The following is a 27,825-nucleotide window of genomic DNA, read 5'->3' as shown; positions in this document are numbered from 1 at the left end:
AAAAGAGCGAGTTAATCGAACGAACAGAAATGAACGAACGATTTTTACCCAGCACTACTATATATATCACAGAACTTGGGTGTGGAATCACTGTATCGACTGAACTGATGTTTATTCGAATCAAATTACCTGATTGGAATAAAATTATTCTTCTGTCTGTCATATTTATTTTTAGGTTAAATGAATTAATGTTCACACGATGAAATGCACAAGCGATTGTGAGTTGTCATAAGGTTGTTGGTAGACCGCGGGCAACAACAGCTTTCGAAAGATCAATATCATGTTATAGCGTGCATTTTAGCATCAATCCAAATCCAAATTATTTTATCTGGCTGTCGCTCCAAAATGAGTCAATCGAAGGGACAACTGGGCGATATCTGCCTTGATGGTCAACGACGGAAAAATCGACTTCTCTATGATAACTTTACATTGCTGCTGAGAGGGTACGTCTACGACCCAATCGCCAGCTTATAGTACTGTCTCATACCCCATTCTGTCTTTCAGGAGCCGCAGCCAACCGCCCAAGAACACGCCCAGCGATCAGCTCCTTGAAAGCGAATCAAAACACAGCAAAGACACGGGTAAGTTATAAGGAATTGGAATACTTTATTTTAATATCGATGCACTGGCTACGTGGGCGTGTCCCCCCATATTTGCGGCTGGGCCTGGGCTTATACTTATGGGCTATACTTAGGATCGACATGGTTTCATCACTACTTCGACTTGCGCTGTCGCCGCAGGCTGCGGGAACGGAGCATCTTGTTCTCGTCGGCGCACTTCGTAGTGATCGCTGTGCGAACCTCACGCGGTGTCATGTCCAGAGTATTGGTCATCAGATAGACAAGGTCCGCCACCTTGAGGGGATCCAGTTGCTGCTTGCTGGGACGGGCACAGTCCCTGAAGGCCGGGGACGGTTTGCCGGACAGCGTGTGGTGGGCGAGAGTGTCGCGGTCAAAGATCTCGCAGAGCAACTTGCGGGTTATGGAGGGACCTGTCATGTCCCAGTTAAGGGCACTTAAGCTGGTGCGCGACACCTGAGTGCCATTTGGACCAATCACTACCATCGGCGAGTTCGGATGCTGATCAAACTCAAAGTCGGGGCACGGACGCTTGGCATTTGGAGTGGACGTTACGGGTTTCTTGATGCGCTTGCGTTTCCTGCTGTTCTCACTGTCGGGTACATAGTCTTCATCATCGTCATCGATTCCCAAATCCTCGTCATTGGTCCTGGGTGTAGAAGTGTTGTGGTCCTCAGTCCCATCGCGGAACATCTCAAAGTGGGACGTCCGTTGCGCATCATCCCGGTCCATTGCCTGAACCTTCTCAATCTCGATGGTGAGCAGATCCAGGGCCTTCCGCTTGTTCCGCTCCCATTGCTGCAGCAACTTGAGCTTCATCTCATTTACCGCCTTGATGGTGCTCTTCATCAGGATCTCCTGGTCTGCATCTGACGAGGCTGTCTCCCCATCGATGACCAAGTCGTTTTCCTGGAACATTCTGTCCTCACTCTGCTGGGTTTTGAGCAGCCTCTCGGCAGCCAGTGTCAGAGTAGCCAATGTGCTCAGTTTTCCGTTATCGGACACCTCGATATCGTGCATGGTGTGGTCCACAAAAGTATCGGTCTCGGCATCTTTGAGGCGGCGCATCTTCCCGTCGTAGCTCTCCTCCTCGGTGAAGGAGTCGTCTGTGCGGAGACGGGCAATGATGTCCTCGACTCTTTTCTGTTCCGTCGACAGCTGCACCGTCATTGGGTCATAGGGCAGCAGGGTGAGGGCAAATTCCAGTCGTTGACGGCGATTCATCTGAAATAGAAGGATTTGTCAGTTGAGTTCTCCGTTCGGGACGCAGTATATCTTACTCTGTACTCTTCGGCTGCCAATTGTGAACTATCTTTTAGCTAATAAGTGACTTCTTTATATACAACTCCCAGCGCACCCTTCGCCGCGACAGGTAGATCTAAAAGGGTAATTACTTGACAATTTCTCTCTCTTGCAGATGGCGAGGGCCCCGAATTACAAGCCTGCTGCTTGGATTTTATCCGCCTACCTGGCGGTGGATCGCTTTGCAGCTGCTCAACGAGTAAAGATGGTCTCGACGAAAAGGAGCAGCCTTCTAGTTCAACTGAAACCATTGCTAACCAGCCGGTTCCCAAAGAGCTCGTTGCAGATACATTGAGCTACACACCGAGTGAAGACTCTAATATAACATCCAACTCAATGCATGCCGTGGGCACCCAGACCATAGAATGTCTTTGCGGCTACATTTCGGATAATTCAGGTTCGACCACCAAGAATAAACCGATCCCCAATTATTATGTAGCCTCTCTACCTTGTGGCTGCCCATTGAACGATGCCTCCAATGAAACCCAACCCATTGGAACGCAGGACGCTAAGGTTCAAAGACAACCGATCCCTAAAAAGCTTTTAGAACGTTCTTGCAACTGCACATCCACATCGAGCATAGATGGTCCATGCCCTAAGAAGCATACGATGCAGATAGCAGATCAGAATTCGCAGTCAAAGTTATATACCGACGCTCAGTCCTTAGCGACGAAGGACTCCACTGAAAGCGGATTATCAAGCTACGGAGACATGGCGGGAAGATACCAAGAAAATAAACGAACTCCGGACACAAGCCAATATAACGTACCTATTGCCAAAGATTCTTCTCCCCAGGGCTCCATATATTCTGGTGCAACCCAAAAAGATACCAAAAGGCCCAATGATTCCTCCACCCAAACTTACATAGCAATTCCAAACGATTCCTTCACCCAAACTGAAACCATTACACCTCGCGAGAAACAGACTCCAAAAGATGTGGTCGTAAAAACCAAGAAACAAGATACTCCTCCAAAAAGTTCGGAGAAACGTTTTTGGAAACGTCCACAAATTGTGGTTCGTTCAAGCAATGAGTTTCTTCCTCCTCAAAATCAAGCCAAGCAAGAGGACAAAGACTACACAGGGACTGATCGATATCATAAAGAAACGCAATATAAAGATTCTTTTACAATTCCGGAGCAGGATTACAATAACCAGACAGCGAAACCTAAGGGAAAAAGTCATAAAAATACACAGTATGAAGATTCAAATAAATCAGTAGGTAGTCTAAATGGAGAGATATGTGCCACGTGCGCTCTCGTTCCTGAATTACTTCAAAAGATATTCGACATGGAGCAGAAGATGAACCAACAGGAAAGTTCTCTTAGACAACTGCAATGCTCCATAAGATCCTTAAAAGTGGAGGAAAAGAAACCTGATAATATAGAAAATTTATTTAAGTCTAACAAAAAAAAAAATGAGGAAATACGCCTTTGCGAATCTTTCTCTGAAGAACAGTCTTTTTGCAACAGGAAAAATTGCAGTTCTAGGTCATCTAGGCAGAAATCGGAAAACCCACAGTTTCATAATGCTGTGAAAATTTGTGATGATGTAAATTCCAAGAAGAGTAAAATCTCAGCTCGGTATGAAATCAAATTCCAGAAGTTAAAGAAAGGCCCATTAGATACCCCGTCGAGGGAAAATTTAAAAGAACAAGCATGCAATACTTTACTCGAACAATTTATTCAAATTTTTGTGAAACCCAAAAACCAAGACGCAGACTGTGGTTCTGAGGATTTGAGATCATCCCGCGATAGAGCTACCACATCTCGACTGGACAAGGACAAAGTCATCTCCACCGGGTCCCGACAGAACCTGAACGATGAAGTGTGCGAGTGCCTGATAGAGCAATTTATGCATATGTCCATGGTACCCAAGCGCGAAGAGACATTGGAGCCCACCACCCAGACGGAAGAGTGCGGTTGTCCGGTCCAGAAAATAAACAAGAGAAACACAAAAGAGATTCCAATGAAATCGACATTCCCGCAAGAGGGAAAAAGAGTCAAAACTCGTACCAGGTTCAATCAGTCAAAAGACAAGATGATAGAAATGGAAATGGAGGGACAAAGAGCACCTACAGCCGCATTAAGTCAGCGAGAGAATTTTAAAACTAGTTCTGCATCACGTCTTACGATGAACGAATCAAGCCAAACCTTAGGGCAACATTCCCTGCAAAGTCGCGGGTCGACCTTGTGCCAATTCTGTCAAGATAAAGACCTTCCCGTGCTGGACCATCTGATCAGCGAGGTAATCGATCTAATTGGCTGTCGACCCCTCTGCCGTATTGTGATGACTGTACTTCTGCGGGCGGACAATTTTTACCATGTAAACATCCGTGAACTAGGCACAGGACGTGTGTTAGGCTGCCTGCTGGCCAATGATGCGGCTATCGAAGAGGCCATCAGCCTGGGCCTGTTTGATCAAATTCTTACATTTGTTGTGACAGATGTGCGTAGTACGATTAAACCCAAGGATGGTCCCTTTGCCATACACTTTGAGCTCATAGAACGCGAGTATGGAGGCGGCTGGGATAAGGACGCCAACACTGAGAAAGTCTTGGAATTTGCAACTCAAGTGCTGGGTCTGAACATTGGATATGCTAGTCAACATTTTTCCTTAACTAATTCCACCGAATTGGACAAGCAAGCGTCTGATTGCAGATTGGGGCGCAGATCTCATTCGCTCTTTGCAGCTCATACGAACAGAAAAACAGCAGAGTGTTGCACTTCTCAATTGATATTAATCGACAATGGAGACAACTATTCAGTGCGTCGTCACTCAGATTCAGAAAGGAGCGATGGTTTAGGTGCGTCGTCGAGCTTGTTTCTGCGCATTGTAACTGGTAGGGCAAAACGTGAATAACATTGAATCGAACCATTCTGTCAGAACCTCTCGAATAATCCTAAAATGTTCGGTTCAATACGACAGCTGTCAATTCGTAAGTCTGGGAATATGTGAGAGAAGACCTGATTGCTATTTTCTCTGATCGCTGCATTTTTAGATATTTAATTAATAAATTGCACTTTAAAATTGTTATTACTATTGCCCTTTATTTGAGAACTCTCTTATTCGAGTTTTAATAAATTCTAAATCGAATGTTTTATTAAAGATCTAGTTTGTTGCTTTCAAAAACTTATTAATGGAATTGGAAGTTCTATCGAAATATACCACGAACATCAAACATGCATCTTTCAGAAGATACGGACATAATATGGATACACTTATGGGGTCTTATGTAGGCTGCACGTATTTGGTTTATCCATTAAATTAGCTCTGGACAGCCACAGGTACTAACACAATTATACATGTAACGATGTAACAACTGGCGCACTAATCCTATCCCATAGTGACAACGATCGGTGGAAGCTAGGCTTGGACATATGTCTTTTATGTCTATGTCTTCTTTATTACCGTACATCTTTGTGTATTGGGTTAATCCCTACAATCAGACGCAGGTACTGCACAATTGGAAAACACCCATCGAGCAACTTCACCTGGAAATCCTTGGACTAAGAGTGGGGTTTTTTAAAGTACCTCAGGTAATAGCGAGTGTGCCCTTATACCTCTCTTGCGTATAAAACAGAGCACTACCGTGAAGAAGCTATCAGTTCGCAGCGAGCAAAGCCAACGAAAACATCAAAGAGATCAACTATTAAGAGAAGAGAGAACCGAGGAACATGAGCAACATTAGCAACGACAGTGGACTGGATGACTCTGCCAGCTGCGGAGCTGTGGCCAATCCCAGTGGTCAGGCAGCGACTCGTCTCTCCTGGTTCCTGGCCGAGGTAGATGAAGGATCGATGAAGAACGGACAGCCAAATGGCCAGCCGCGACTCTGCGTCCTCTACTCCATGGAGCTGCTGGAATCGGATGTCTCCGACAAGTATATGACCCGTTTTGTGGAGTTCCGGGTCAACGGCATGGTGCTGGAGGCCAAACTGATCTTAGCCGCCGATGAGCGCCGGCTGGTAGACGCGGCCTTGGTATCGATGAGCAAGGAGCAGTGTGAGGAGTCTAGCGCCAGGCAGCTTCTGGTGCAGTACACAGAGAACGAGGAAGCAGGCGAACGTCTGGTCCATAAGTTGGTGTCCCCCAACAACGTGGTCTGGCTAAGCACGAAGCCAGAGTTAAAGTGCAATCCGCTCGTCAGTCTCGGTCCCGGATGCATTGCTCATGTACTGTATGCCTATGATCAGCGGGCCTATATGGAGAAGGTGCTGCTCCATCTGAAGGCTCGCTGCTTTGATCACGCCTTCGATGACCAGCTGGACATGCCGGTGGCCATGGACGATGACACCTGGCTGCTGGTGCAGTATAGTCCTGAGCCGGAAACCGTAGTCTACCAGGTAATACAGTTCAGCCAGACCGTGTGGCGGCAGGAGAACCTCTTCAAAGACGTCATTGCCTATGTCCAGTTGCCGGGCAGCGAACTAGTGCTGCAGGCCGTCGTCATTAGCAATGGCCAAGATCAGAAGGAGCAGTTAGCCAAGTACGATGATCTGCGTTGCTTTGCCATGGATCTGGACTTCCCGCTGCCCGAAGAGCTGGAGGAACAACTGGAGCAGGGCAGTGGCACCGCCGCCTTGTTCTCCCGCACTAGCATTTACCAAAGAGCCGAGGAGCGGGACGCCACTGGAGAGCACAAGGAGCTGAGGCACAGTTTGGAGAAGATGGGTGAGAAGGCCCAGAGCGAGGCCCAAATGATCATCGATGCCCTCGACATGGTCGACAACATCAACAAGAATCTCCAGTGCCGCCTGGGTGGCGACGTCCGACTGGAGATGGCACCCACATATGGAGACGAACTTCATTAGTCTAGCAAACCCCTCCTCATTTCAGTCATTATACAAAGTTTAAAACTTGAGTTGTTTAGATGTAATCTTTTAAAGAACTTTCTTATCTAAAAAAATAAAAAAAATAAAAATACAAAAAAGACAGCGGTAAACATACATTTTAACATTTTAGTGATCACCAGTGCTGCATAGAAGATTATCTTTGGGTCAAAATTTAGTATTAAAAGGTGAAATAACAAAATAAAAAAAAAATAAACAGATTCACTTTTTGGGAAATCGATCGATACTTTAAAGCTTATTTAAATCCAGACTAGTTTACATATTATATAAATTATATTACAAAATTCAAATAAATGAATACAAAAAGGTTTAACAAAGAACTAAGAAGCAATAAATAAACTAATTCCTTCCTGTTTAAAATCCACATTCTAGAATCATATGAAACATGAATTTATCGTAAAAGCTTGATTTAATTTAAAATATTTTTCAAAAATGATTTATAGTTTCAGAATCTATTCCAGTTCTTATACAAAATGTATCCAAAAATAGGTAATTAAAAAAAAAAAATTAATAGTTATATTCAGGAACGTATTTGAATTTGGTTTACTGTAAGAATATATTAAAGACTAAGATATAACTTTAAAGTTCAGATGCGTCAGATTCATCAAGATAAACAGTGAATGTGCTTGTTTTCCAGTCTATTTTCAGTATAAAACCCTTTGTCATATGCCCTAGCCATTTGTGTCGCTCCACCAGACAATGGGCACCAGCTTTGAAATCGTCCCCGATATATAGCTGGAACTTCTTCGCCTATTTTTTCATCACAAGAAAAGAGCTGAGCTCCACATTTCGATAGATATTCGGGTCTAGGCACTTGGCAACGGAATACGAAAATGGCACGTTGTTGTCATCTATACATTTCAGCGTGCACGACAATGGCACTCGTCCGAATCTCTGCACATACTCTCGCCAACGTACTCGATTGTGGAAGTCGCAGAGCTGTTTGTCTTTCAATAGGCAGCTGGTGAGCTCTGGCGAGTCCACGTCGAAGCTGCGTCCATTTCTGCATAAAATGCGGACAACTGTACCATTTTGACTATGCTCCAGCGTAGTGCCTTCGCAGAATGTGTCCGGATTCAGCATCTTCTCAGCTGCCAGGCTCACATCCGGCAGCTTGAAACACATCTGGTAAAGCATCTTAAATGTGATGGATTGGCAAATGGCTGCCTCCTCAATGTGTCCCATCGTGTATACAGCATCGAAATTGCCATACTGGTCGAAGAAAACACTAAAATTCTTCTTGTATTTATCGCTAAACGTCACTGGCGTGCCCAGCCTCATTGGCTCATGCAATATCGCATTCCGGCCGTACATAAGGCATAGGGCGCGTAGTTCTATCATCGTCCCCCGAGTATTGGGCTTCTCTAACTTCGACAGATAGTCGTTGAAATTGCCCGTTATGTTTCTCCTGAATAGGCGACGCTTGTCCATGATAAAGCGTACACAGTCCATTCGCACCTCGTAGTGAAGATTCTGTGTATCATACATCTGCTCGGCCACGACTTGGAACAAGCTGCTCTCACTCCTAACCATTAGCTTGCGATACAAATGTTGGTCCGCCAAATATTGATCAACCGGATCGCGACGCGCCAGTTTGTTGCCCGGGCCTTTAAGTGTGTGGGGCCGCATGGATGTCATGACTTTATGAGCAAAGCAGAACTGAATGTGAGAGGAAAAGGGTTGATGTAACTGATGCACTCATCCACTATAGTAGGCATATATTCGCATTTATTCTACTTATTACACAATTTACTCACCAAAAAAATGGGAAAACGAGTTAGAAAAACGTGATGGACTATTTGTTGTTTCTATTAGTGTGGATAGTTGCGCTGAAAGGCATAAAAGTGCAAAAGAGCGTCGTAAAGCGTTCGTGTTGGTCACACTATCGCTTCCCGCCGAAGACAAGCAACCAACAACATCTGTTCCAGTCCCACCTGAACGATAGGTGGCCAGGGCTGAGGGCGACGCGCCATCTAGCGGAAGTCCAGGGAGGCTCGATGGTGTATGGGGTCATCGGGAGGAGCTGGAGCCGTTACTGGGGATATAAGGAAGAGAATAGGATTAGTTATATGTATTAGTAAGGGAAAAAGGGATAAATAGGAGTGAAAATATTAGAAAACGTGGATTGGATTATGGAAATCGTGGAGCGTGGACGGAGTAACGTCGAAATTTGAAATTTTGTGCTCAAAACAGAAAGTTTGAAGTGAGTACAGAAAAGGCGGGCGGTAAAATAGGTTGTAATGCAGAAAATTTTACTAACAGCCGGCAAGGAATATAGCCACCTGAACCGGGCCAGAAGGTTTCCTGGAGAGGGACACTGGAGTTCGAGAAAGTCGACTGCAGAGAAGAAGACTGCCCAACGGAACCAGAGTGAGTTCGTTCCAGTTGCGCGTGTGTGAGCCAAGTAGCGCGTGACGTGTGAAGGGGGAGGGTGAAAGAGGACGATTTAGCTGCCAGGGCGATTCTAGCCACACCGCACGATCGTTGCATCGCCTTCCAGTGCGTGCCACACGTTTGGTCTCATTCACCAAGTAAAAACCCCGAAACCCTATTCACACACACACACACGCGCACACGTATACACGGACCTATATAAATTTAGGGCTGACATAATCCGCACTCCAAACACCGTTCCACATTAAATGTTATTTTGTTCCGTGTGTTGTCCTTTATTTAGTAATTAGTATTAGCTTAAACCGTTTAACGTAAAATCTTGGCCATTGAAAAAAAATATGTAAAAACACCAACACCTTTCACGAACCTCAATCTGCGATCAGCTGTTTAGTGACAGAAGATTAGCCTTTATTGGGTGACGCGGGGGTCCCATCAGTCCACCGTATTTGGTCGAGCGATTTGTGGAAAAATATTGTTTATTGTTAATGTCCCGGGGACCCTTAACAAGAGCTCTTGGAAGGTTAAGTCTCCGTAGGGGCCCGAGTTAAATTAACTCCCGTAAAACTGGATCCACTCATCTACACATATTCCATTACGTATGGGTGAGGGTATCCCTGTTGGTTGAACGAAATTTCAGCAGTTATTTCCTTGTTTGCCTTTGTGTCGAACGTTTTGGTGTTTCTTAGTGGTTAGTGATAATTTTGAGTATAGCTATTTATTAATGAGAAAGATGAAATTGTCAATTTACGATTATTAAAGCTTGGATATATATTGAAGCATGATGCATTAAATTTAAAATAGAGGGAGGACGCGTGGCGTAAGCCATGGATTAGGCCAGCCGTTACCGTTCCAGCAGAGGGTGGCCAAAATGAACGTTGTGTTTGGTCACAGGTAGGGCGGGCGCGCGAAGTGATAACACCCAAGCTTCACCCACTTGATAGCCGTCTGTTTATGATTTTCTTTGTTGTTGTTAGGTTGTTGTTAGTTTTGATGTCCCGAGAAGTAGTATGTCTCCTTTTTTGTCTACATTTGGCGGGCAAGGGGAACTACCCAGCCCTGGGGTCGACAGCTAGCCGGCATTGCCCTCTGGGAAACAAGGCAAGTGTAACACATCCAACATGAAAACCAAAAACAAACCAAAATCCGCGGAGACAATACACCCGCAAGCCGTCCCAGATGCTTAAATATCACAGGATGAAGCCCCAAAAGCGCCAATGGGGCTATATTTCTGTGGCGCTGCCATCAAGCTGCTATACATTGACGGCGTTGCCACATCAATCGAAATAGCTATTATCGGTCGGCGTTAAATATAATTTCTCTCTCTTGCAGATGGCGAGGGCCCCGAATTACAAGCCTGCTGCTTGGATTTTATCCGCCTACCTGGCGGTGGATCGCTTTGCAACTGCTCAACGAGTAAAGATGGTCTCGACGAAAAGGAGCAGCCTTCTAGTTCAACTGAAACCATTGCTAACCAGCCGGTTCCCAAAGAGCTCGTTGCAGATACATTGAGCTACACACCGAGTGAAGACTCTAATATAACATCCAACTCAATGCATGCCGTGGGCACCCAGACCATAGAATGTCTTTGCGGCTACATTTCGGATAATTCAGGTTCGACCACCAAGAATAAACCGATCCCCAATTATTATGTAGCCTCTCTACCTTGTGGCTGCCCATTGAACGATGCCTCCAATGCAACCCAACCCATTGGAACGCAGGACGCTAAAGTTCAAAGACAACCGATCCCTAAAAAGCTTTTAGAACGTTCTTGCAACTGCACATCCACATCGAGCATAGATGGTCCATGCCCTAAGAAGCATACGATGCAGATAGCAGATCAGAATTCGCAGTCAAAGTTATATACCGACGCTCAGTCCTTAGCGACGAAGGACTCCACTGAAAGCGGATTATCAAGATACGGAGACATGGCGGGAAGATACCAAGAAAATAAACGAACTCCGGACACAAGCCAATATAACGTACCTATTGCCAAAGATTCTTCTCCCCAGGGCTCCATATATTCTGGTGCAACCCAAAAAGACTCCAAAAGATGTGGTCGTAAAAACCAAGAAACAAGATACTCCTCTAAAAAGTTCGGAGAAACGTTTTTGGAAACGTCCACAAATTGTGGTTCGTTCAAGCAATGAGTTTCTTCCTCCTCAAAATCAAGCCAAGCAGGAGGACAAAGACTACACAGGGACTGATCGATATCATAAAGAAACGCAATATAAAGATTCTTTTCTACAATTCTACAATTCCGGTGCAGGATTACAATGACCAGACAGCGAAACCTAAGGGAAAAAGTCATAAAAATACACAGTATGAAGATTCAAATAAATCAGAAGGTAGTCTAAATGGAGAGATATGTGCCACGTGCGCTCTCGTCAGTCTCAATCAGTCAAAAGACAAGATGATAGAAATGGAAATGGAGGGTCAAAGAGCACCTACAGCAGCATTAAATCAGCGAGAGAATTTTAAAACTAGTTCTGCATCACGTCTTACGATGAACGAATCAAGCCAAACCTTAGGGCAACATTCCCTGCAAAGTCGCGGGTCGACCTTGTGCCAATTCTGTCAAGATAAAGACCTTCCCGTGCTGGACCATCTGATCAGCGAGGTAATCGATCTAATTGGCTGTCGACCCCACTGCCGTATTGTGATGACTGTACTTCTGCGGGCGGACAATTTTTACCATGTAAACATCCGTGAACTAGGCACCGGACGTGTGTTAGGCTGCCTGCTGGCCAATGATGCGGCTATCGAAGAGGCCATCAGCCTGGGCCTGTTTGATCAAATTCTTCCATTTGTTCTGACAGATGTGCGTAGTACGATTAAACCCAAGGATGGTCCCTTTGCCATACACTTTGAGCTCATAGAACGCGAGTATGGAGGCGGCTGGGATAAGGACGCCAACACTGAGAGAGTCTTGGAATTTGCAACTCAAGTGCTGGGTCTGAACATTGGATATGCTAGTCAACATTTTTCCTTAACTAATTCCACCGAATTGGACAAGCAAGCGTCTGATTGCAGATTGGGGCGCAGATCTCATTCGCTCTTTGCAGCTCATACGAACAGAAAAACAGCAGAGTGTTGCACTTCTCAATTGATATTAATCGACAATGGAGACAACTATTCAGTGCGTCGTCACTCAGATTCAGAAAGGAGCGATGGTTTAGGTGCGTCGTCGAGCTTGTTTCTGCGCATTGTAACTGGTAGGGCAAAACGTGAATAACATTGAATCGAACCATTCTGTCAGAACCTCTCGAATAATCCTAAAATGTTCGGTTCAATACGACAGCTGTCAATTCGTAAGTCTGGGAATATGTGAGAGAAGACCTGATTGCTATTTTCTCTGATCGCTGCATTTTTAGATATTTAATTAATAAATTGCACTTTGAAATTGTTATTACTATTGCCCTTTATTTGAGAACTCTCTTATTCGAGTTTTAATAAATTCTAAATCGAATGTTTTATTAAAGATCTAGTTTGTTGCTTTCAAAAACTTATTAATGGAATTGGAAGTTCTATCGAAATATACCACGAACATCAAACATGCATCTTTCAGAAGATACGGACATAATATGGATACACTTATGGGGTCTTATGTAGGCTGCACGTATTTGGTTTATCCATTAAATTAGCTCTTGGACAGCCACAGGTACTAACACAATTATACATGTAACGATGTAACAACTGGCGCACTAATCCTATCCCATAGTGACAACGATCGGTGGAAGCTAGGCTTGGACATATGTCTTTTATGTCTATGTCTTCTTTATTACCGTACATCTTTGTGTATTGGGTTAATCCCTACAATCAGACGCAGGTACTGCACAATTGGAAAACACCCATCGAGCAACTTCACCTGGAAATCCTTGGACTAAGAGTGGGGTTTTTTAAAGTACCTCAGGTAATAGCGAGTGTGCCCTTATACCTCTCTTGCGTATAAAACAGAGCACTACCGTGAAGAAGCTATCAGTTCGCAGCGAGCAAAGCCAACGAAAACATCAAAGAGATCAACTATTAAGAGAAGAGAGAACCGAGGAACATGAGCAACATTAGCAACGACAGTGGACTGGATGACTCTGCCAGCTGCGGAGCTGTGGCCAATCCCAGTGGTCAGGCAGCGACTCGTCTCTCCTGGTTCCTGGCCGAGGTAGATGAAGGATCGATGAAGAACGGACAGCCAAATGGCCAGCCGCGACTCTGCGTCCTCCACTCCATGGAGCTGCTGGAATCGGATGTCTCCGACAAGTATATGACCCGTTTTGTGGAGTTCCGGGTCAATGGCATGGTGCTGGAGGCCAAACTGATCTTAGCCGCCGATGAGCGCCGGCTGGTAGACACGGCCTTGGTATCGATGAGCAAGGAGCAGCGTGAGGAGTCTAGCGCCAGGCAGCTTCTGGTGCAGTACACAGAGAACGAGGAACCAGGCGAACGTCTGGTCCATAAGTTGGTGTCCCCCAACAACGTGGTCTGGCTAAGCACGAAGCCAGAGTTAAAGTGCAATCCGCTCGTCAGTCTCGGTCCCGGATGCATTGCTCATGTACTGTATGCCTATGATCAGCTGGCCTATATGGAGAAGGTGCTGCTCCATCTGAAGGCTCGCTGCTTTGATCACGCCTTCGATGACCAGCTGGACATGCCGGTGGCCATGGACGATGACACCTGGCTGCTGGTGCAGTATAGTCCTGAGCCGGAAACCGTAGTTTACCAGGTAATACAGTTCAGCCAGACCGTGTGGCGGCAGGAGAACCTCTTCAAAGACGTCATTGCCTATGTCCAGTTGCCGGGCAGCGAACTAGTGCTGCAGGCCGTCGTCATTAGCTATGGCCAAGATCAGAAGGAGCAGTTAGCCAAGTACGATGATCTGCATTGCTTTGCCATGGATCTGGACTTCCCGCTGCCCGAAGAGCTGGAGGAACAACTGGAGCAGGGCAGTGGCACCGCCGCCCTGTTCTCCCGCACTAGCATTTACCAAAGAGCCGAGGAGCGGGACGCCACTGGAGAGCACAAGGAGCTGAGGCACAGTTTGGAGAAGATGGGTGAGAAAGCCCAGAGCGAGGCCCAAATGATCATCGATGCCTTCGACATGGTCGACAACATCAACAAGAATCTCCAGTGCCGCCTGGGTGGCGACGTCTGACTGGAGATGGCACCCACATCTGGAGACGAACTTCATTAGTCTAGCAAACCCCTCCTCATTTCAGTCATTATACAAAGTTTAAAACTTGAGTTGTTTAGATGTAATCTTTTAAAGAACTTTTTTATCTAAAAACTTTAAAAAAAAAATACAAAAAAGACAGCGGTAAACATACATTTTAACATTTTAGTGATCACCAGTGCTGCATAGAAGATTATCTTTGGGTCAAAATTTAGTATTAAAAGGTGAAATAACAAAAAAAAAAATATAAAAAACAGATTCACTTTTTGGGAAATTGATCGATACTTTAAAGCTTATTTAAATCCAGACTAGTTTACATATTATATAAATTATATTACAAAATTCAAATAAATGAATACAAAAAGGTTTAACAAAGAACTAAGAAACAATAAATAAACTAATTTATTCCTGTTTAAAATCCACATTCTAGAATCATATGAAACATGAATTTATCGTAAAAGCTTGATTTAATTTAAAATATTTTTCAAAAATGATTTATAGTTTCAGAATCTATTCCAGTTCTTATACAAAATGTATCCAAAAATAGGTAATTAAAAAAAAAAAATTAATAGTTATATTCAGGAACGTATTTGAATTTGGTTTACTGTAAGAATATATTAAAGACTAAGATATAACTTTAAAGTTCAGAAAGTTCTACAACCGAAAAGCGACTGAAGGACTTAAATTCTATGATTGAAAAAAGGTTTAGACGCTTACAATTTAACAACTCGGGTGACTGCAAAAAATTCTTCAGTTCAGCAAATTCTAAAATAAAAAATATTAAAATAAAGTATGTTAAGCTTACAAATGTTTAAGAATGGATAAATTACCAAGAGCCGAGTTTAGAATTCTGTCATTGCACTGATCCGAGGTAATTTCATTTGTTGTAAATTGGTCAGAATTGACGAGGTGGCAGCGGATGCACTGCATACCGAGGCACTTGCATCACTGTGCCCGTTTCCTCAAGATAAACAGTGAATGTGCTTGTTTTCCAGTCTATTTTCAGTATAAAACCCTTTGTCATATGCCCTAGCCATTTGTGTCGCTCCACCAGACAATGGGCACGAGCGTTGAAATCGTCCCCGATATATAGCTGGAACTTCTTCGCCTCTTTTTTCATCACAAGAAAAGAGCTGAGCTCCACATTTCGATAGATATTCGGGTCTAGGCACTTGGCAACGGAATACGAAAATGGCACGTTGTTGTCATCTATACATTTCAGCGTGCACGACAATGGCACTCGTCCGAATCTCTGCACATACTCTCGCCAACGTACTCGATTGTGGAAGTCGCAGAGCTGTTTGTCTTTCAATAGGCAGCTGGTGAGCTCTGGCGAGTCCACGTCGAAGCTGCGTCCATTTCTGCATAAAATGCGGACAACTGTACCATTTTGACTATGCTCCAGCGTAGTGCCTTCGCAGAATGTGTCCGGATTCAGCATCTTCTCAGCTGCCAGGCTCACATCCGGCAGCTTGAAACACATCTGGTAAAGCATCTTAAATGTGATGGATTGGCAAATGGCTGCCTCCTCAATGTGTCCCATCGTGTATACAGCATCGAAATTGCCATACTGGTCGAAGAAAACACTAAAATTCTTCTTGTATTTATCGCTAAACGTCACTGGCGTGCCCAGCCTCATTGGCTCATGCAATATCGCATTCCGGCCGTACATAAGGCATAGGGCGCGTAGTTCTATCATCGTCCCCCGAGTATTGGGCTTCTCTAACTTCGACAGATAGTCGTTGAAATTGCCCGTTATGTTTCTCCTGAATAGGCGACGCTTGTCCATGATAAAGCGTACACAGTCCATTCGCACCTCGTAGTGAAGATTCTGTGTATCATACATCTGCTCGGCCACGACTTGGAACAAGCTGCTCTCACTCCTAACCATTAGCTTGCGATACAAATGTTGGTCAGCCAAATATTGATCAACCGGATCGCGACGCGCCAGTTTGTTGCCCGGGCCTTTAAGTGTGTGGGGCCGCATGGATGTCATGACTTTATGAGCAAAGCAGAACTGAATGTGAGAGGAAAAGGGTTGATGTAACTGATGCACTCATCCACTATAGTAGGCATATATTCGCATTTATTCTACTTATTACACAATTTACTCACCAAAAAAATGGGAAAACGAGTTAGAAAAACGTGATCGACTATTTGTTGTTTCTATTAGTGTGGATAGTTGCGCTGAAAGGCATAAAAGTGCAAAAGTGCGTCGTAAAGCGTTCGTGTTGGTCACACTATCGCTTCCCGCCGAAGACAAGCAACCAACAACATCCAACATGAAAACCAAAAACAAACCAAAATCCGCGGAGACAATACACCCGCAAGCCGTCCCAGATGCTTAAATATCACAGGATGAAGCCCCAAAAGCGCCAATGGGGCTATATTTCTGTGGCGCTGCCATCAAGCTGCTATACATTGACGGCATTGCCACATCAATCGAAATAGCTATTATCGGTCGGCGTTAAATATAATTTCTCTCTCTTGCAGATGGCGAGGGCCCCGAATTACAAGCCTGCTGCTTGGATTTTATCCGCCTACCTGGCGGTGGATCGCTTTGCAGCTGCTCAACGAGTAAAGATGGTCTCGACGAAAAGGAGCAGCCTTCTAGTTCAACTGAAACCATTGCTAACCAGCCGGTTCCCAAAGAGCTCGTTGCAGATACATTGAGCTACACACCGAGTGAAGACTCTAATATAACATCCAACTCAATGCATGCCGTGGGCACCCAGACCATAGAATGTCTTTGCGGCTACATTTCGGATAATTCAGGTTCGACCACCAAGAATAAACCGATCCCCAATTATTATGTAGCCTCTCTACCTTGTGGCTGCCCATTGAACGATGCCTCCAATGCAACCCAACCCATTGGAACGCAGGACGCTAAAGTTCAAAGACAACCGATCCCTAAAAAGCTTTTAGAACGTTCTTGCAACTGCACATCCACATCGAGCATAGATGGTCCATGCCCTAAGAAGCATACGATGCAGATAGCAGATCAGAATTCGCAGTCAAAGTTATATACCGACGCTCAGTCCTTAGCGACGAAGGACTCCACTGAAAGCGGATTATCAAGCTACGAAGACATGGCGGGAAGATACCAAGAAAATAAACGAACTCCGGACACAAGCCAATATAACGTACCTATTGCCAAAGATTCTTCTCCCCAGGGCTCCATATATTCTGGTGCAACCCAAAAAGATACCAAAAGGCCCAATGATTCCTCCACCCAAACTTACATAGCAATTCCAAACGATTCCTTCACCCAAACTGAAACCATTACACCTCGCGAGAAACAGACTCCAAAAGATGTGGTCGTAAAAACCAAGAAACAAGATACTCCTCCAAAAAGTTCGGAGAAACGTTTTTGGAAACGTCCACAAATTGTGGTTCGTTCAAGCAATGAGTTTCTTCCTCCTCAAAATCAAGCCAAGCAGGAGGACAAAGACTACACAGGGACTGATCGATATCATAAAGAAACGCAATATAAAGATTCTTTTACAATTCCGGAGCAGGATTACAATGACCAGACAGCGAAACCTAAGGGAAAAAGTCATAAAAATACACAGTATGAAGATTCAAATAAATCAGAAGGTAGTCTAAATGGAGAGATATGTGCCACGTGCGCTCTCGTCAGTCTCAATCAGTCAAAAGACAAGATGATAGAAATGGAAATGGAGGGTCAAAGAGCACCTACAGCAGCATTAAATCAGCGAGAGAATTTTAAAACTAGTTCTGCATCACGTCTTTCGATGAACGAATCAAGCCAAACCTTAGGGCAACATTCCCTGCAAAGTCGCGGGTCGACCTTGTGCCAATTCTGTCAAGATAAAGACCTTCCCGTGCTGGACCATCTGATCAGCGAGGTAATCGATCTAATTGGCTGTCGACCCCACTGCCGTATTGTGATGACTGTACTTCTGCGGGCGGACAATTTTTACCATGTAAACATCCGTGAACTAGGCACCGGACGTGTGTTAGGCTGCCTGCTGGCCAATGATGCGGCTATCGAAGAGGCCATCAGCCTGGGCCTGTTTGATCAAATTCTTACATTTGTTGTGACAGATGTGCGTAGTACGATTAAACCCAAGGATGGTCCTCATAGCTCATAGAACGCGAGTATGGAGGCGGCTGGGATAAGGACGCCAACACTGAGAAAGTCTTGGAATTTGCAACTCAAGTGCTGGGTCTGAACATTGGATATGCTAGTCAACATTTTTCCTTAACTAATTCCACCGAATTGGACAAGCAAGCGTCTGATTGCAGATTGGGGCGCAGATCGTCACTCAGATTCAGAAAGGAGCGATGGTTTAGGTGCGTCGTCGAGCTTGTTTCTGCGCATTGTAACTGGTAGGGCAAAACGTGAATAACATTGAATCGAACCATTCTGTCAGAACCTCTCGAATAATCCTAAAATGTTCGGTTCAATACGACAGCTGTCAATTCGTAAGTCTGGGAATATGTGAGAGAAGACCTGATTGCTATTTTCTCTGATCGCTGCATTTTTAGATATTTAATTAATAAATTGCACTTTAAAATTGTTATTACTATTGCCCTTTATTTGAGAACTCTCTTATTCGAGTTTTAATAAATTCTAAATCGAATGTTTTATTAAAGATCTAGTTTGTTGCTTTCAAAAACTTATTAATGGAATTGGAAGTTCTATCGAAATATACCACGAACATCAAACATGCATCTTTCAGAAGATACGGACATAATATGGATACACTTATGGGGTCTTATGTAGGCTGCACGTATTTGGTTTATCCATTAAATTAGCTCTGGACAGCCACAGGTACTAACACAATTATACATGTAACGATGTAACAACTGGCGCACTAATCCTATCCCATAGTGACAACGATCGGTGGAAGCTAGGCTTGGACATATGTCTTTTATGTCTATGTCTTCTTTATTACCGTACATCTTTGTGTATTGGGTTAATCCCTACAATCAGACGCAGGTACTGCACAATTGGAAAACACCCATCGAGCAACTTCACCTGGAAATCCTTGGACTAAGAGTGGGGTTTTTTAAAGTACCTCAGGTAATAGCGAGTGTGCCCTTATACCTCTCTTGCGTATAAAACAGAGCACTACCGTGAAGAAGCTATCAGTTCGCAGCGAGCAAAGCCAACGAAAACATCAAAGAGATCAACTATTAAGAGAAGAGAGAACCGAGGAACATGAGCAACATTAGCAACGACAGTGGACTGGATGACTCTGCCATCTGCGGAGCTGTGGCCAATCCCAGTGGTCAGGCAGCGACTCGTCTCTCCTGGTTCCTGGCCGAGGTAGTTGAAGGATCGATGAAGAACGGACAGCCAAATGGCCAGCCGCGACTCTGCGTCCTCCACTCCATGGAGCTGCTGGAATCGGATGTCTCCGACAAGTATATGACCCGTTTTGTGGAGTTCCGGGTCAATGGCATGGTGCTGGAGGCCAAACTGATCTTAGCCGCCGATGAGCGCCGGCTGGTAGACGCGGCCTTGGTATCGATGAGCAAGGAGCAGCGTGAGGAGTCTAGCGCCAGGCAGCTTCTGGTGCAGTACACAGAGAACGAGGAAGCAGGCGAACGTCTGGTCCATAAGTTGGTGTCCCCCAACAACGTGGTCTGGCTAAGCACGAAGCCAGAGTTAAAGTGCAATCCGCTCGTCAGTCTCGGTCCCGGATGCATTGCTCATGTACTGTATGCCTATGATCAGCTGGCCTATATGGAGAAGGTGCTGCTCCATCTGAAGGCTCGCTGCTTTGATCACGCCTTCGATGACCAGCTGGACATGCCGGTGGCCATGGACGATGACACCTGGCTGCTGGTGCAGTATAGTCCTGAGCCGGAAACCGTAGTCTACCAGGTAATACAGTTCAGCCAGACCGTGTGGCGGCAGGAGAACCTCTTCAAAGACGTCATTGCCTATGTCCAGTTGCCGGGCAGCGAACTAGTGCTGCAGGCCGTCGTCATTAGCTATGGCCAAGATCAGAAGGAGCAGTTAGCCAAGTACGATGATCTGCGTTGCTTTGCCATGGATCTGGACTTCCCGCTGCCCGAAGAGCTGGAGGAACAACTGGAGCAGGGCAGTGGCACCGCCGCCCTGTTCTCCCGCACTAGCATTTACCAAAGAGCCGAGGAGCGGGACGCCACTGGAGAGCACAAGGAGCTGAGGCACAGTTTGGAGAAGATGGGTGAGAAAGCCCAGAGCGAGGCCCAAATGATCATCGATGCCTTCGACATGGTCGACAACATCAACAAGAATCTCCAGTGCCGCCTGGGTGGCGACGTCCGACTGGAGATGGCACCCACATCTGGAGACGAACTTCATTAGTCTAGCAAACCCCTCCTCATTTCAGTCATTATACAAAGTTTAAAACTTGAGTTGTTTAGATGTAATCTTTTAAAGAACTTTATTATCTAAAAAATTTAAAAAAAAAAATACAAAAAAGACAGCGGTAAACATACATTTTAACATTTTAGTGATCACCAGTGCTGCATAGAAGATTATCTTTGGGTCAAAATTTAGTATTAAGAGGTGAAATAACAAAATAAAAAAAATAAAAAACAGATTCACTTTTTGGGAAATTGATCGATACTTTAAAGCTTATTTAAATCCAGACTAGTTTACATATTATATAAATTATATTACAAAATTCAAATAAATGAATACAAAAAGGTTTAACAAAGAACTAAGAAACAATAAATAAACTAATTTATTCCTGTTTAAAATCCACATTCTAGAATCATATGAAACATGAATTTATCGTAAAAGCTTGATTTAATTTAAAATATTTTTCAAAAATGATTTATAGTTTCAGAACCTATTCCAGTTCTTATACAAAATGTATCCAAAAATAGGTAATTAAAAAAAAAAAAATTAATAGTTATATTCAGGAACGTATTTGAATTTGGTTTACTGTAAGAATATATTAAAGACTAAGATATAACTTTAAAGTTCAGAAAGTTCTACAACCGAAAAGCGACTGAAGGACTTAAATTCTATGATTGAAAAAAGGTTTAGACGCTTACAATTTAACAACTCGGGTGACTGCAAAAAATTCTTCAGTTCAGCAAATTCTAAAATAAAAAATATTAAAATAAAGTATGTTAAGCTTACAAATGTTTAAGAATGGATAAATTACCAAGAGCCGAGTTTAGAATTCTGTCATTGCACTGATCCGAGGTAATTTCATTTGTTGTAAATTGGTCAGAATTGACGAGGTGGCAGCGGATGCACTGCATACCGAGGCACTTGCATCACTGTGCCCGTTTCCTCAAGATAAACAGTGAATGTGCTTGTTTTCCAGTCTATTTTCAGTATAAAACCCTTTGTCATATGCCCTAGCCATTTGTGTCGCTCCACCAGACAATGGGCACGAGCGTTGAAATCGTCCCCGATATATAGCTGGAACTTCTTCGCCTCTTTTTTCATCACAAGAAAAGAGCTGAGCTCCACATTTCGATAGATATTCGGGTCTAGGCACTTGGCAACGGAATACGAAAATGGCACGTTGTTGTCATCTATACATTTCAGCGTGCACGACAATGGCACTCGTCCGAATCTCTGCACATACTCTCGCCAACGTACTCGATTGTGGAAGTCGCAGAGCTGTTTGTCTTTCAATAGGCAGCTGGTGAGCTCTGGCGAGTCCACGTCGAAGCTGCGTCCATTTCTGCATAAAATGCGGACAACTGTACCATTTTGACTATGCTCCAGCGTAGTGCCTTCGCAGAATGTGTCCGGATTCAGCATCTTCTCAGCTGCCAGGCTCACATCCGGCAGCTTGAAACACATCTGGTAAAGCATCTTAAATGTGATGGATTGGCAAATGGCTGCCTCCTCAATGTGTCCCATCGTGTATACAGCATCGAAATTGCCATACTGGTCGAAGAAAACACTAAAATTCTTCTTGTATTTATCGCTAAACGTCACTGGCGTGCCCAGCCTCATTGGCTCATGCAATATCGCATTCCGGCCGTACATAAGGCATAGGGCGCGTAGTTCTATCATCGTCCCCCGAGTATTGGGCTTCTCTAACTTCGACAGATAGTCGTTGAAATTGCCCGTTATGTTTCTCCTGAATAGGCGACGCTTGTCCATGATAAAGCGTACACAGTCCATTCGCACCTCGTAGTGAAGATTCTGTGTATCATACATCTGCTCGGCCACGACTTGGAACAAGCTGCTCTCACTCCTAACCATTAGCTTGCGATACAAATGTTGGTCAGCCAAATATTGATCAACCGGATCGCGACGCGCCAGTTTGTTGCCCGGGCCTTTAAGTGTGTGGGGCCGCATGGATGTCATGACTTTATGAGCAAAGCAGAACTGAATGTGAGAGGAAAAGGGTTGATGTAACTGATGCACTCATCCACTATAGTAGGCATATATTCGCATTTATTCTACTTATTACACAATTTACTCACCAAAAAAATGGGAAAACGAGTTAGAAAAACGTGATCGACTATTTGTTGTTTCTATTAGTGTGGATAGTTGCGCTGAAAGGCATAAAAGTGCAAAAGTGCGTCATAAAGCGTTCGTGTTGGTCACACTATCGCTTCCCGCCGAAGACAAGCAACCAACAACATCCAACATGAAAACCAAAAACAAACCAAAATCCGCGGAGACAATACACCCGCAAGCCGTCCCAGATGCTTAAATATCACAGGATGAAGCCCCAAAAGCGCCAATGGGGCTATATTTCTGTGGCGCTGCCATTAAGCTGCTATACATTGACGGCGTTGCCACATCAATCGAAATAGCTATTATCGGTCGGCGTTAAATATACTTTCAATAACTATTACTTACTGGATTTTTGTTAATAAATTTACATAGTTTTTAAGGATTGGCGAATACCGATGGCCGCATGACATAAGAATTTGCTAACTAACTGTCTGCAAAAACAGAGACAGCCGTATGGGAATAGCATGCAGTAAGAGCGAGAGAGAGATGAAGATATGCGTGCGGCTACTAACACTAACTTTGCGTTTTGTCTCTCATGCTATCTCTCTCTCTCTTCCCAGTAACAAACGAATGTCCCCCTCTCGCGGAAAGGCTAATACGATAATCATCTAATAATAATCATTTAAATCATATACTTCTCAGGTCTTGCGTAAGCCATATACATAGATACATATGTATGGTGATGCAAACAATTTAGAGGTTAGGCCTTTATTTCATTTCATGTTACTATGCAGAATTTGGAAAATATTGTGTATCTGTGGATGTGGTGCTTCCCATCCGTCCGTCTTGACGAGCTCGCGGATGATCTGACGAAAGTATTTTATAATTTCTACGAAACATTTTCACAGCCTTTATTTCAGTCAAAAATGAATTGTATATAATGTTACCATGTACCTCATGTTCATGTGTGGTTAGTGGCAGATGCTAACAAAGGTGCTCAAAGAATTTGGAAAATGTGTATCCGTGGATGAGATGCTTAGGATTATTCAGACGTTGACTCCACTGGGCGTAGCGTGCGGTCCACTCGCGAGCCAAGCGGTCGCGCTGCTCGCGGTCCTCCTTGAACATTTCGGCAGCGGCGTAGTTCATCAAGGGGCTCTCGGGATTGGGGTCCGCGAGCAGCGATCGGATGGACAAAAGTAGCTTCTCCACGGTCAGGGCAGGCGACCAATTTGAGCACAGAATATCCACGCAGATAGCCCCGTGGTGTAAATTGCAATGGTAGACCCTTGTACGGAACAGTAAAAACGGTGGTTGAGACGGGTACGTCTGGGAAAAGTGTAGGCGTAGTTCAAAGTTCCCGCCCTCGTAGGGCGTGTCCAAGGGCCGACTCGTCTGCACCCATACCAAAGACGACACGGGTATGGCCTCTAGTTCCGCTATAGGCGGCGGTACTTTGAGGCGGTGCCATCATCTGGTAACATTATGGTAACAATTTTTTAATATAAGTTAATTGCTTCCTTTTAGAATATGGAATGGAATATGTGTGTGTTTTCTTCCTCCGAACGCTTTACAATGGGGCACATGAAATGAAAGTATCGATATGCCATATGTCATTTATTTTTGCTTATCGATAGCCGAGAAAAAGCTGGCTTCCCTTCTCTAATTTCTAAAAAAAAATATAAAAAAATGTCTGAACATGGCGAATTAAATGCCATTCCTGGCGAAGAAATAATGTCTAGCGACAAAACTAAATCAACTGAATGGTCGTCGGCCGATCCAGGTACAGGAGACGAATCTGATAACGAAACAATTGGCAAGGCTAAAGAGAAAAAGACTGCTGCCAAACGTATGGGAAAACCTGGTGAGCCTAAAGTCGAACCAATTGCCAAATCCGAAGAGGAAGAGAGCTGCATTTGCGCACGTGGCAGCTATCAAATTAAATGCTTGAAATGCAAGAACTGTTTTGTGGGTCGCATATTTGAAAAGTGCGCTGTGCACCCCAAGTCTGAGCAAATAATGGACGCCGAATTCTGTCTTTATTGCGGCCAAGAATCCCTACTACGGCGCAGCGACCAGACAGATTATTCGGACTCGGATGGCGATGAAGAGTTTGATGACATGGATATATCCAGCGAGGAGATAGAGTCTGAGTGCGATGAGACGGACTCTGAGAGCGATGGGACACTCGTGGACATTGTTTCATCGGACTCTTCCGAAGGACAACAGTAATAACAACCAATATCAGGAACCGGATCAAGACGACGACAGCGAAGATCAGCAGATCAAGAACAATATACATAACTAAAATTATAGCTTTCAAAACAACTATTTAAGTTTTCAACAAATTAACAAACGCAACCTGCACATATCCAAAATGTCAACCTAATAAATACATATGTAATAGAAGTCTGCAGTTTGATGATGATGCTCTGCATCCAGCACGTTGCCGCATAAGAGGGAAAACCATTGCTTGAGCAATCCGCTGGCAATCAGAGAGTCGGCCGTGTTTTTCATGAGGGCGTCGAAGGTACATCAGCGAGGAGGCTGCCTCGCACTTGGACAGCTTTAAGCAGCTGGTGCGGTAGCTGCACCACATGTCCGATGCTCATTGCTCCAAGCGCTGCCCCTCAAACATGACCAGCACCTTCAGCATCTCCTCCTGCCCGGCCAGGTACAGGAATTACTGAGCTACTGGCGATTCTGGTGCTGCAGAAGATATAGCATCCTTTGAGGAGTCTCGTTCATACCTAATCGATTTCGTGTTCCCAACTGACCATTATATGTGAGATTCAGAACATATTCATATGTGTTTGTTTCTATGAATAATGTACCTGCAGACATGCATTCCCACTGTTGTGGTGAATCAGTTGAACGACCTTGCAACATCTTTCACACCTAACAAATTCCTAGCGTTTAAGCAATTATGAAATCACAACTTCATTGATACTTTCCCAACTAAATAATTAATTGGCAAACATAAATAATCAAGTAAATTATATGTATCCCCATAAATCCATTTCAGAGCGTGTCGCAATCAATTTTCCCTATGCTGTTGCCTGCCGGAGTTCTAGGTAAGCCATTAACTGAGCGCTTTTCAATTATTTAGCAATCAGAGTATCATTCATTTGGATTAATCCGACTAACCCAATCACTTCATCATACCACCACAGTCCGGACCTGGACGCCGACAACTTAATTATGAGGAACTCGAATAATAGACACCCAGTGGAAGATTGGGCATTTCTTCCGATTTCATTTTGTGGCCAACAATTCTTGGCCGTCTGCTTATGGGGATGTTGACTTGTCTGATTATTTTTATTTGCTTGGGAAATGCTCCGCCCGAGACATAAAACTATGCCGCTTCCAGAGACATGTATAAACATTTATACACGATTAACTGTTTTGTTTGTTTTTTTTTTTATGTTTGGTTTAGCGCTTCCGTTGCCGCTGTCGAAAATTCCAATGCCCGTCAGATATGGCGTATACGCTTCATTTAATGGACTAGAATGAGACACACAGCCACCTCGTAGACAGTATCGAGAGGATGGCAGAAAAAAGCAAAAACGAATTTGGAATTGGAATCGGAATCGGAATCGGAATCGAAGGGAGGAGCCAACGTTTTGGGCCAAAGTAAAGTGCGGCTAAAGTGTGCTGCCCATGGATTTGTGTGGATTCTTCAAATTCAATAAAATGTGTGTTCGGCCAGGGCCACATAAGTCAATGAAAAACTAATCAAAAAATCAGAAGAAAAACACTGGGGAGTTTTTTTTTCAAATGGAAATGGAATACAAATGAATTGAATTGGCCATGTGTTCAAAATATTTAAAGCATACTATATGGTAGGCTTAAAAAAACAGTAACGTTAAAAAAATGATCCCAAAAATAAGGCTGTTTTGTTCTTAAATCCATTTAAAATGCAAATCAATTAAGCTAAAAGCGCAATGTGCCCGGGCTATTTATATTTTCAGGTTCCGTCCCATTTCCCATTTAAAAATTTCAATTTATGCAAATGCAACAGCACCAGCACCAGCAGCTGGGAGCTGGGGGAGCTTCGAGCTTCGGGGGAGCCGCAAGCTTAAATGCTCATTAGTGTTCAGCATGCCCCAAAAAAACTAAAATAAAATAAATAAGCGGGAGAGTAAGCGATAGCTGATGCTGCCACTAGAGAGTACCCAGTATTTGAAGAGTAGCCGATAGACCATCTTAAATTGAGAAATTATATGTCATGCATGCAATATAGAAATTTGTCACCTGGTTCTAAAAATTATTTAAGGGAAAAAACTGAAAGAAACTTTCGGTAGTACCCTCATTTGAATGCCTCAAATATACCATTTGTACTTTACGCGTACTGGGTAAAGAAAAAATAGTATCCTGAGCTGTAGTCGAAGAAGGGAGAAGGCTAAGCCCCAAAACTGAAGACTGGGGAGCGCACTCGAGCGGATTTCATGTCGCCTGCATTCACATTCAGATTTAGTATCTCTGTGGAAATTCCCGAAGTTTATGCCGCTTGCCGCAATCCTGCTGACTTTTCAAATGCAAAGCACTTCAAGTCGGGGCTTTGGGCTGTCGAATTGCATGCAATTAATTTGAACTCACGACCAACTTACAGGGTGGTCGGCCAAGACAGAAGCCATTCGGTGTTGGGGGAAATGGCAAATACCAACAGAAACATTTCGCTGTTTGCATTTTTGTGCAAATTGATCCCATTTTAATGATGAATTTTGTTTGCAAAACTAAATATTTGGTTGAAAACGTTTTGCAACCGATGCCGATGCGATTGTATGGCTTTTATCATACATAAGTCAAGTATCACTGTTTTAGTTATATAAGTGCAGGTTCTTTGTTTTCGTTTTGATGTTAGTTGTCAGAGAATTATTTTTGATTTCACTGACTTTTCCACGCAATGCAATTTAAATATTGTGATTGGCCCTTGGTTTAATTATTGCACATATGCCACTCGGCACATTTTCATGGCAGAACTTTATATTGAATACATTTTCTGATAAGTAAAACTAATTACAAAGTTTTTTTTCTCCCTTAGAAAGTAGTGCATCTGTGCGGCAACCACAAAGGTTGTGATTATACCCGATACTCAAAATGAGTATTGGGGTATATTAGATTTGTGGTAAAAGTGGA

At 43.9% G+C, this 27,825-nt stretch overlaps 10 protein-coding genes across 12 annotated transcripts; 5 read left to right on the top strand and 5 right to left on the bottom strand.

Annotated features, from left to right (window-relative positions):
- The first annotated feature begins 85 nt into the window (after positions 1–85).
- On the top strand, positions 86–18,835 carry LOC108163479. Of its 3 annotated transcripts, XM_033392789.1 has the most exons (4): positions 86–443; positions 505–581; positions 1,996–4,412; positions 18,433–18,835. In XM_033392789.1, exons 1-4 carry the CDS (start codon positions 346–348, stop codon positions 18,643–18,645), a joined length of 2,805 nt encoding a protein of 934 aa, XP_033248680.1. In that variant the 5' UTR covers positions 86–345; the 3' UTR covers positions 18,646–18,835. The 3 variants fall into 3 exon arrangements, with proteins under 3 accessions (XP_033248680.1, XP_017154274.2, XP_033248681.1); XM_017298785.2 differs by lacking the exon at positions 18,433–18,835 and having other exon boundaries at positions 1,996–4,913; XM_033392790.1 differs by lacking the exons at positions 1,996–4,412; positions 18,433–18,835 and having other exon boundaries at positions 505–594.
- On the bottom strand, positions 587–1,956 carry LOC108163481 (early boundary activity protein 1). The gene is made up of 2 exons (XM_017298788.2): positions 1,859–1,956; positions 587–1,802 (listed from the first exon to the last, which is right to left on the bottom strand). Exon 2 carries the CDS (start codon positions 1,800–1,802, stop codon positions 714–716), a length of 1,089 nt encoding a protein of 362 aa, XP_017154277.1. The 5' UTR covers positions 1,859–1,956; the 3' UTR covers positions 587–713.
- Positions 5,457–6,756, top strand: LOC117188638 (early boundary activity protein 3-like). The gene has a single exon (XM_033392792.1). The coding sequence runs from the start codon at positions 5,555–5,557 to the stop codon at positions 6,689–6,691; it is 1,137 nt and encodes a 378-aa protein (XP_033248683.1). The 5' UTR covers positions 5,457–5,554; the 3' UTR covers positions 6,692–6,756.
- On the bottom strand, positions 7,314–8,656 carry LOC117188641 (protein ovarian tumor locus-like). Its single transcript, XM_033392795.1, has 2 exons — positions 8,488–8,656; positions 7,314–8,389 (listed from the first exon to the last, which is right to left on the bottom strand). The coding sequence occupies exon 2, from the start codon at positions 8,366–8,368 to the stop codon at positions 7,481–7,483; it is 888 nt and encodes a 295-aa protein (XP_033248686.1). The 5' UTR covers positions 8,369–8,389; positions 8,488–8,656; the 3' UTR covers positions 7,314–7,480.
- LOC117188640 (early boundary activity protein 3-like) lies at positions 13,092–14,374 on the top strand. Its single transcript, XM_033392794.1, has one exon. The coding sequence runs from the start codon at positions 13,173–13,175 to the stop codon at positions 14,268–14,270; it is 1,098 nt and encodes a 365-aa protein (XP_033248685.1). The 5' UTR covers positions 13,092–13,172; the 3' UTR covers positions 14,271–14,374.
- LOC117188639 (protein ovarian tumor locus-like) lies at positions 14,461–16,504 on the bottom strand. The gene is made up of 3 exons (XM_033392793.1): positions 16,404–16,504; positions 15,119–16,305; positions 14,461–15,053 (listed from the first exon to the last, which is right to left on the bottom strand). The coding sequence occupies exon 2, from the start codon at positions 16,282–16,284 to the stop codon at positions 15,184–15,186; it is 1,101 nt and encodes a 366-aa protein (XP_033248684.1). The 5' UTR covers positions 16,285–16,305; positions 16,404–16,504; the 3' UTR covers positions 14,461–15,053; positions 15,119–15,183.
- LOC117188637 lies at positions 16,770–18,439 on the top strand. Its single transcript, XM_033392791.1, has one exon. It carries the CDS (start codon positions 17,003–17,005, stop codon positions 18,401–18,403), a length of 1,401 nt encoding a protein of 466 aa, XP_033248682.1. The 5' UTR covers positions 16,770–17,002; the 3' UTR covers positions 18,404–18,439.
- A 544-nt stretch (positions 18,836–19,379) lies between the features above and the next one.
- On the top strand, positions 19,380–20,678 carry LOC108163480 (early boundary activity protein 3). Its single transcript, XM_017298786.2, has one exon. The coding sequence runs from the start codon at positions 19,477–19,479 to the stop codon at positions 20,611–20,613; it is 1,137 nt and encodes a 378-aa protein (XP_017154275.2). The 5' UTR covers positions 19,380–19,476; the 3' UTR covers positions 20,614–20,678.
- An 87-nt stretch (positions 20,679–20,765) lies between these two features.
- On the bottom strand, positions 20,766–22,818 carry LOC108163482 (protein ovarian tumor locus). The gene is made up of 3 exons (XM_017298789.2): positions 22,710–22,818; positions 21,425–22,611; positions 20,766–21,359 (listed from the first exon to the last, which is right to left on the bottom strand). Exon 2 carries the CDS (start codon positions 22,588–22,590, stop codon positions 21,490–21,492), a length of 1,101 nt encoding a protein of 366 aa, XP_017154278.2. The 5' UTR covers positions 22,591–22,611; positions 22,710–22,818; the 3' UTR covers positions 20,766–21,359; positions 21,425–21,489.
- A 611-nt stretch (positions 22,819–23,429) lies between these two features.
- LOC108161587 (ubiquitin-conjugating enzyme E2 D2-like) lies at positions 23,430–24,153 on the bottom strand (the record flags this gene model as incomplete). The annotated part of the gene is made up of 1 exon (XM_017295875.2): positions 23,430–24,153. A coding segment is annotated over one exon (483 nt), but the record flags the coding sequence as incomplete, so codon positions are not given.
- Between the last annotated feature and the right edge of the window lie 3,672 nt (positions 24,154–27,825).

The sequence above is a fragment of the Drosophila miranda genome, chromosome 4, assembly GCF_003369915.1.
Source record: "Drosophila miranda strain MSH22 chromosome 4, D.miranda_PacBio2.1, whole genome shotgun sequence".
NCBI lineage: Eukaryota > Metazoa > Arthropoda > Insecta > Diptera > Drosophilidae > Drosophila > Drosophila miranda.
This window is presented reverse-complemented; position numbering and strand designations above follow the sequence as displayed.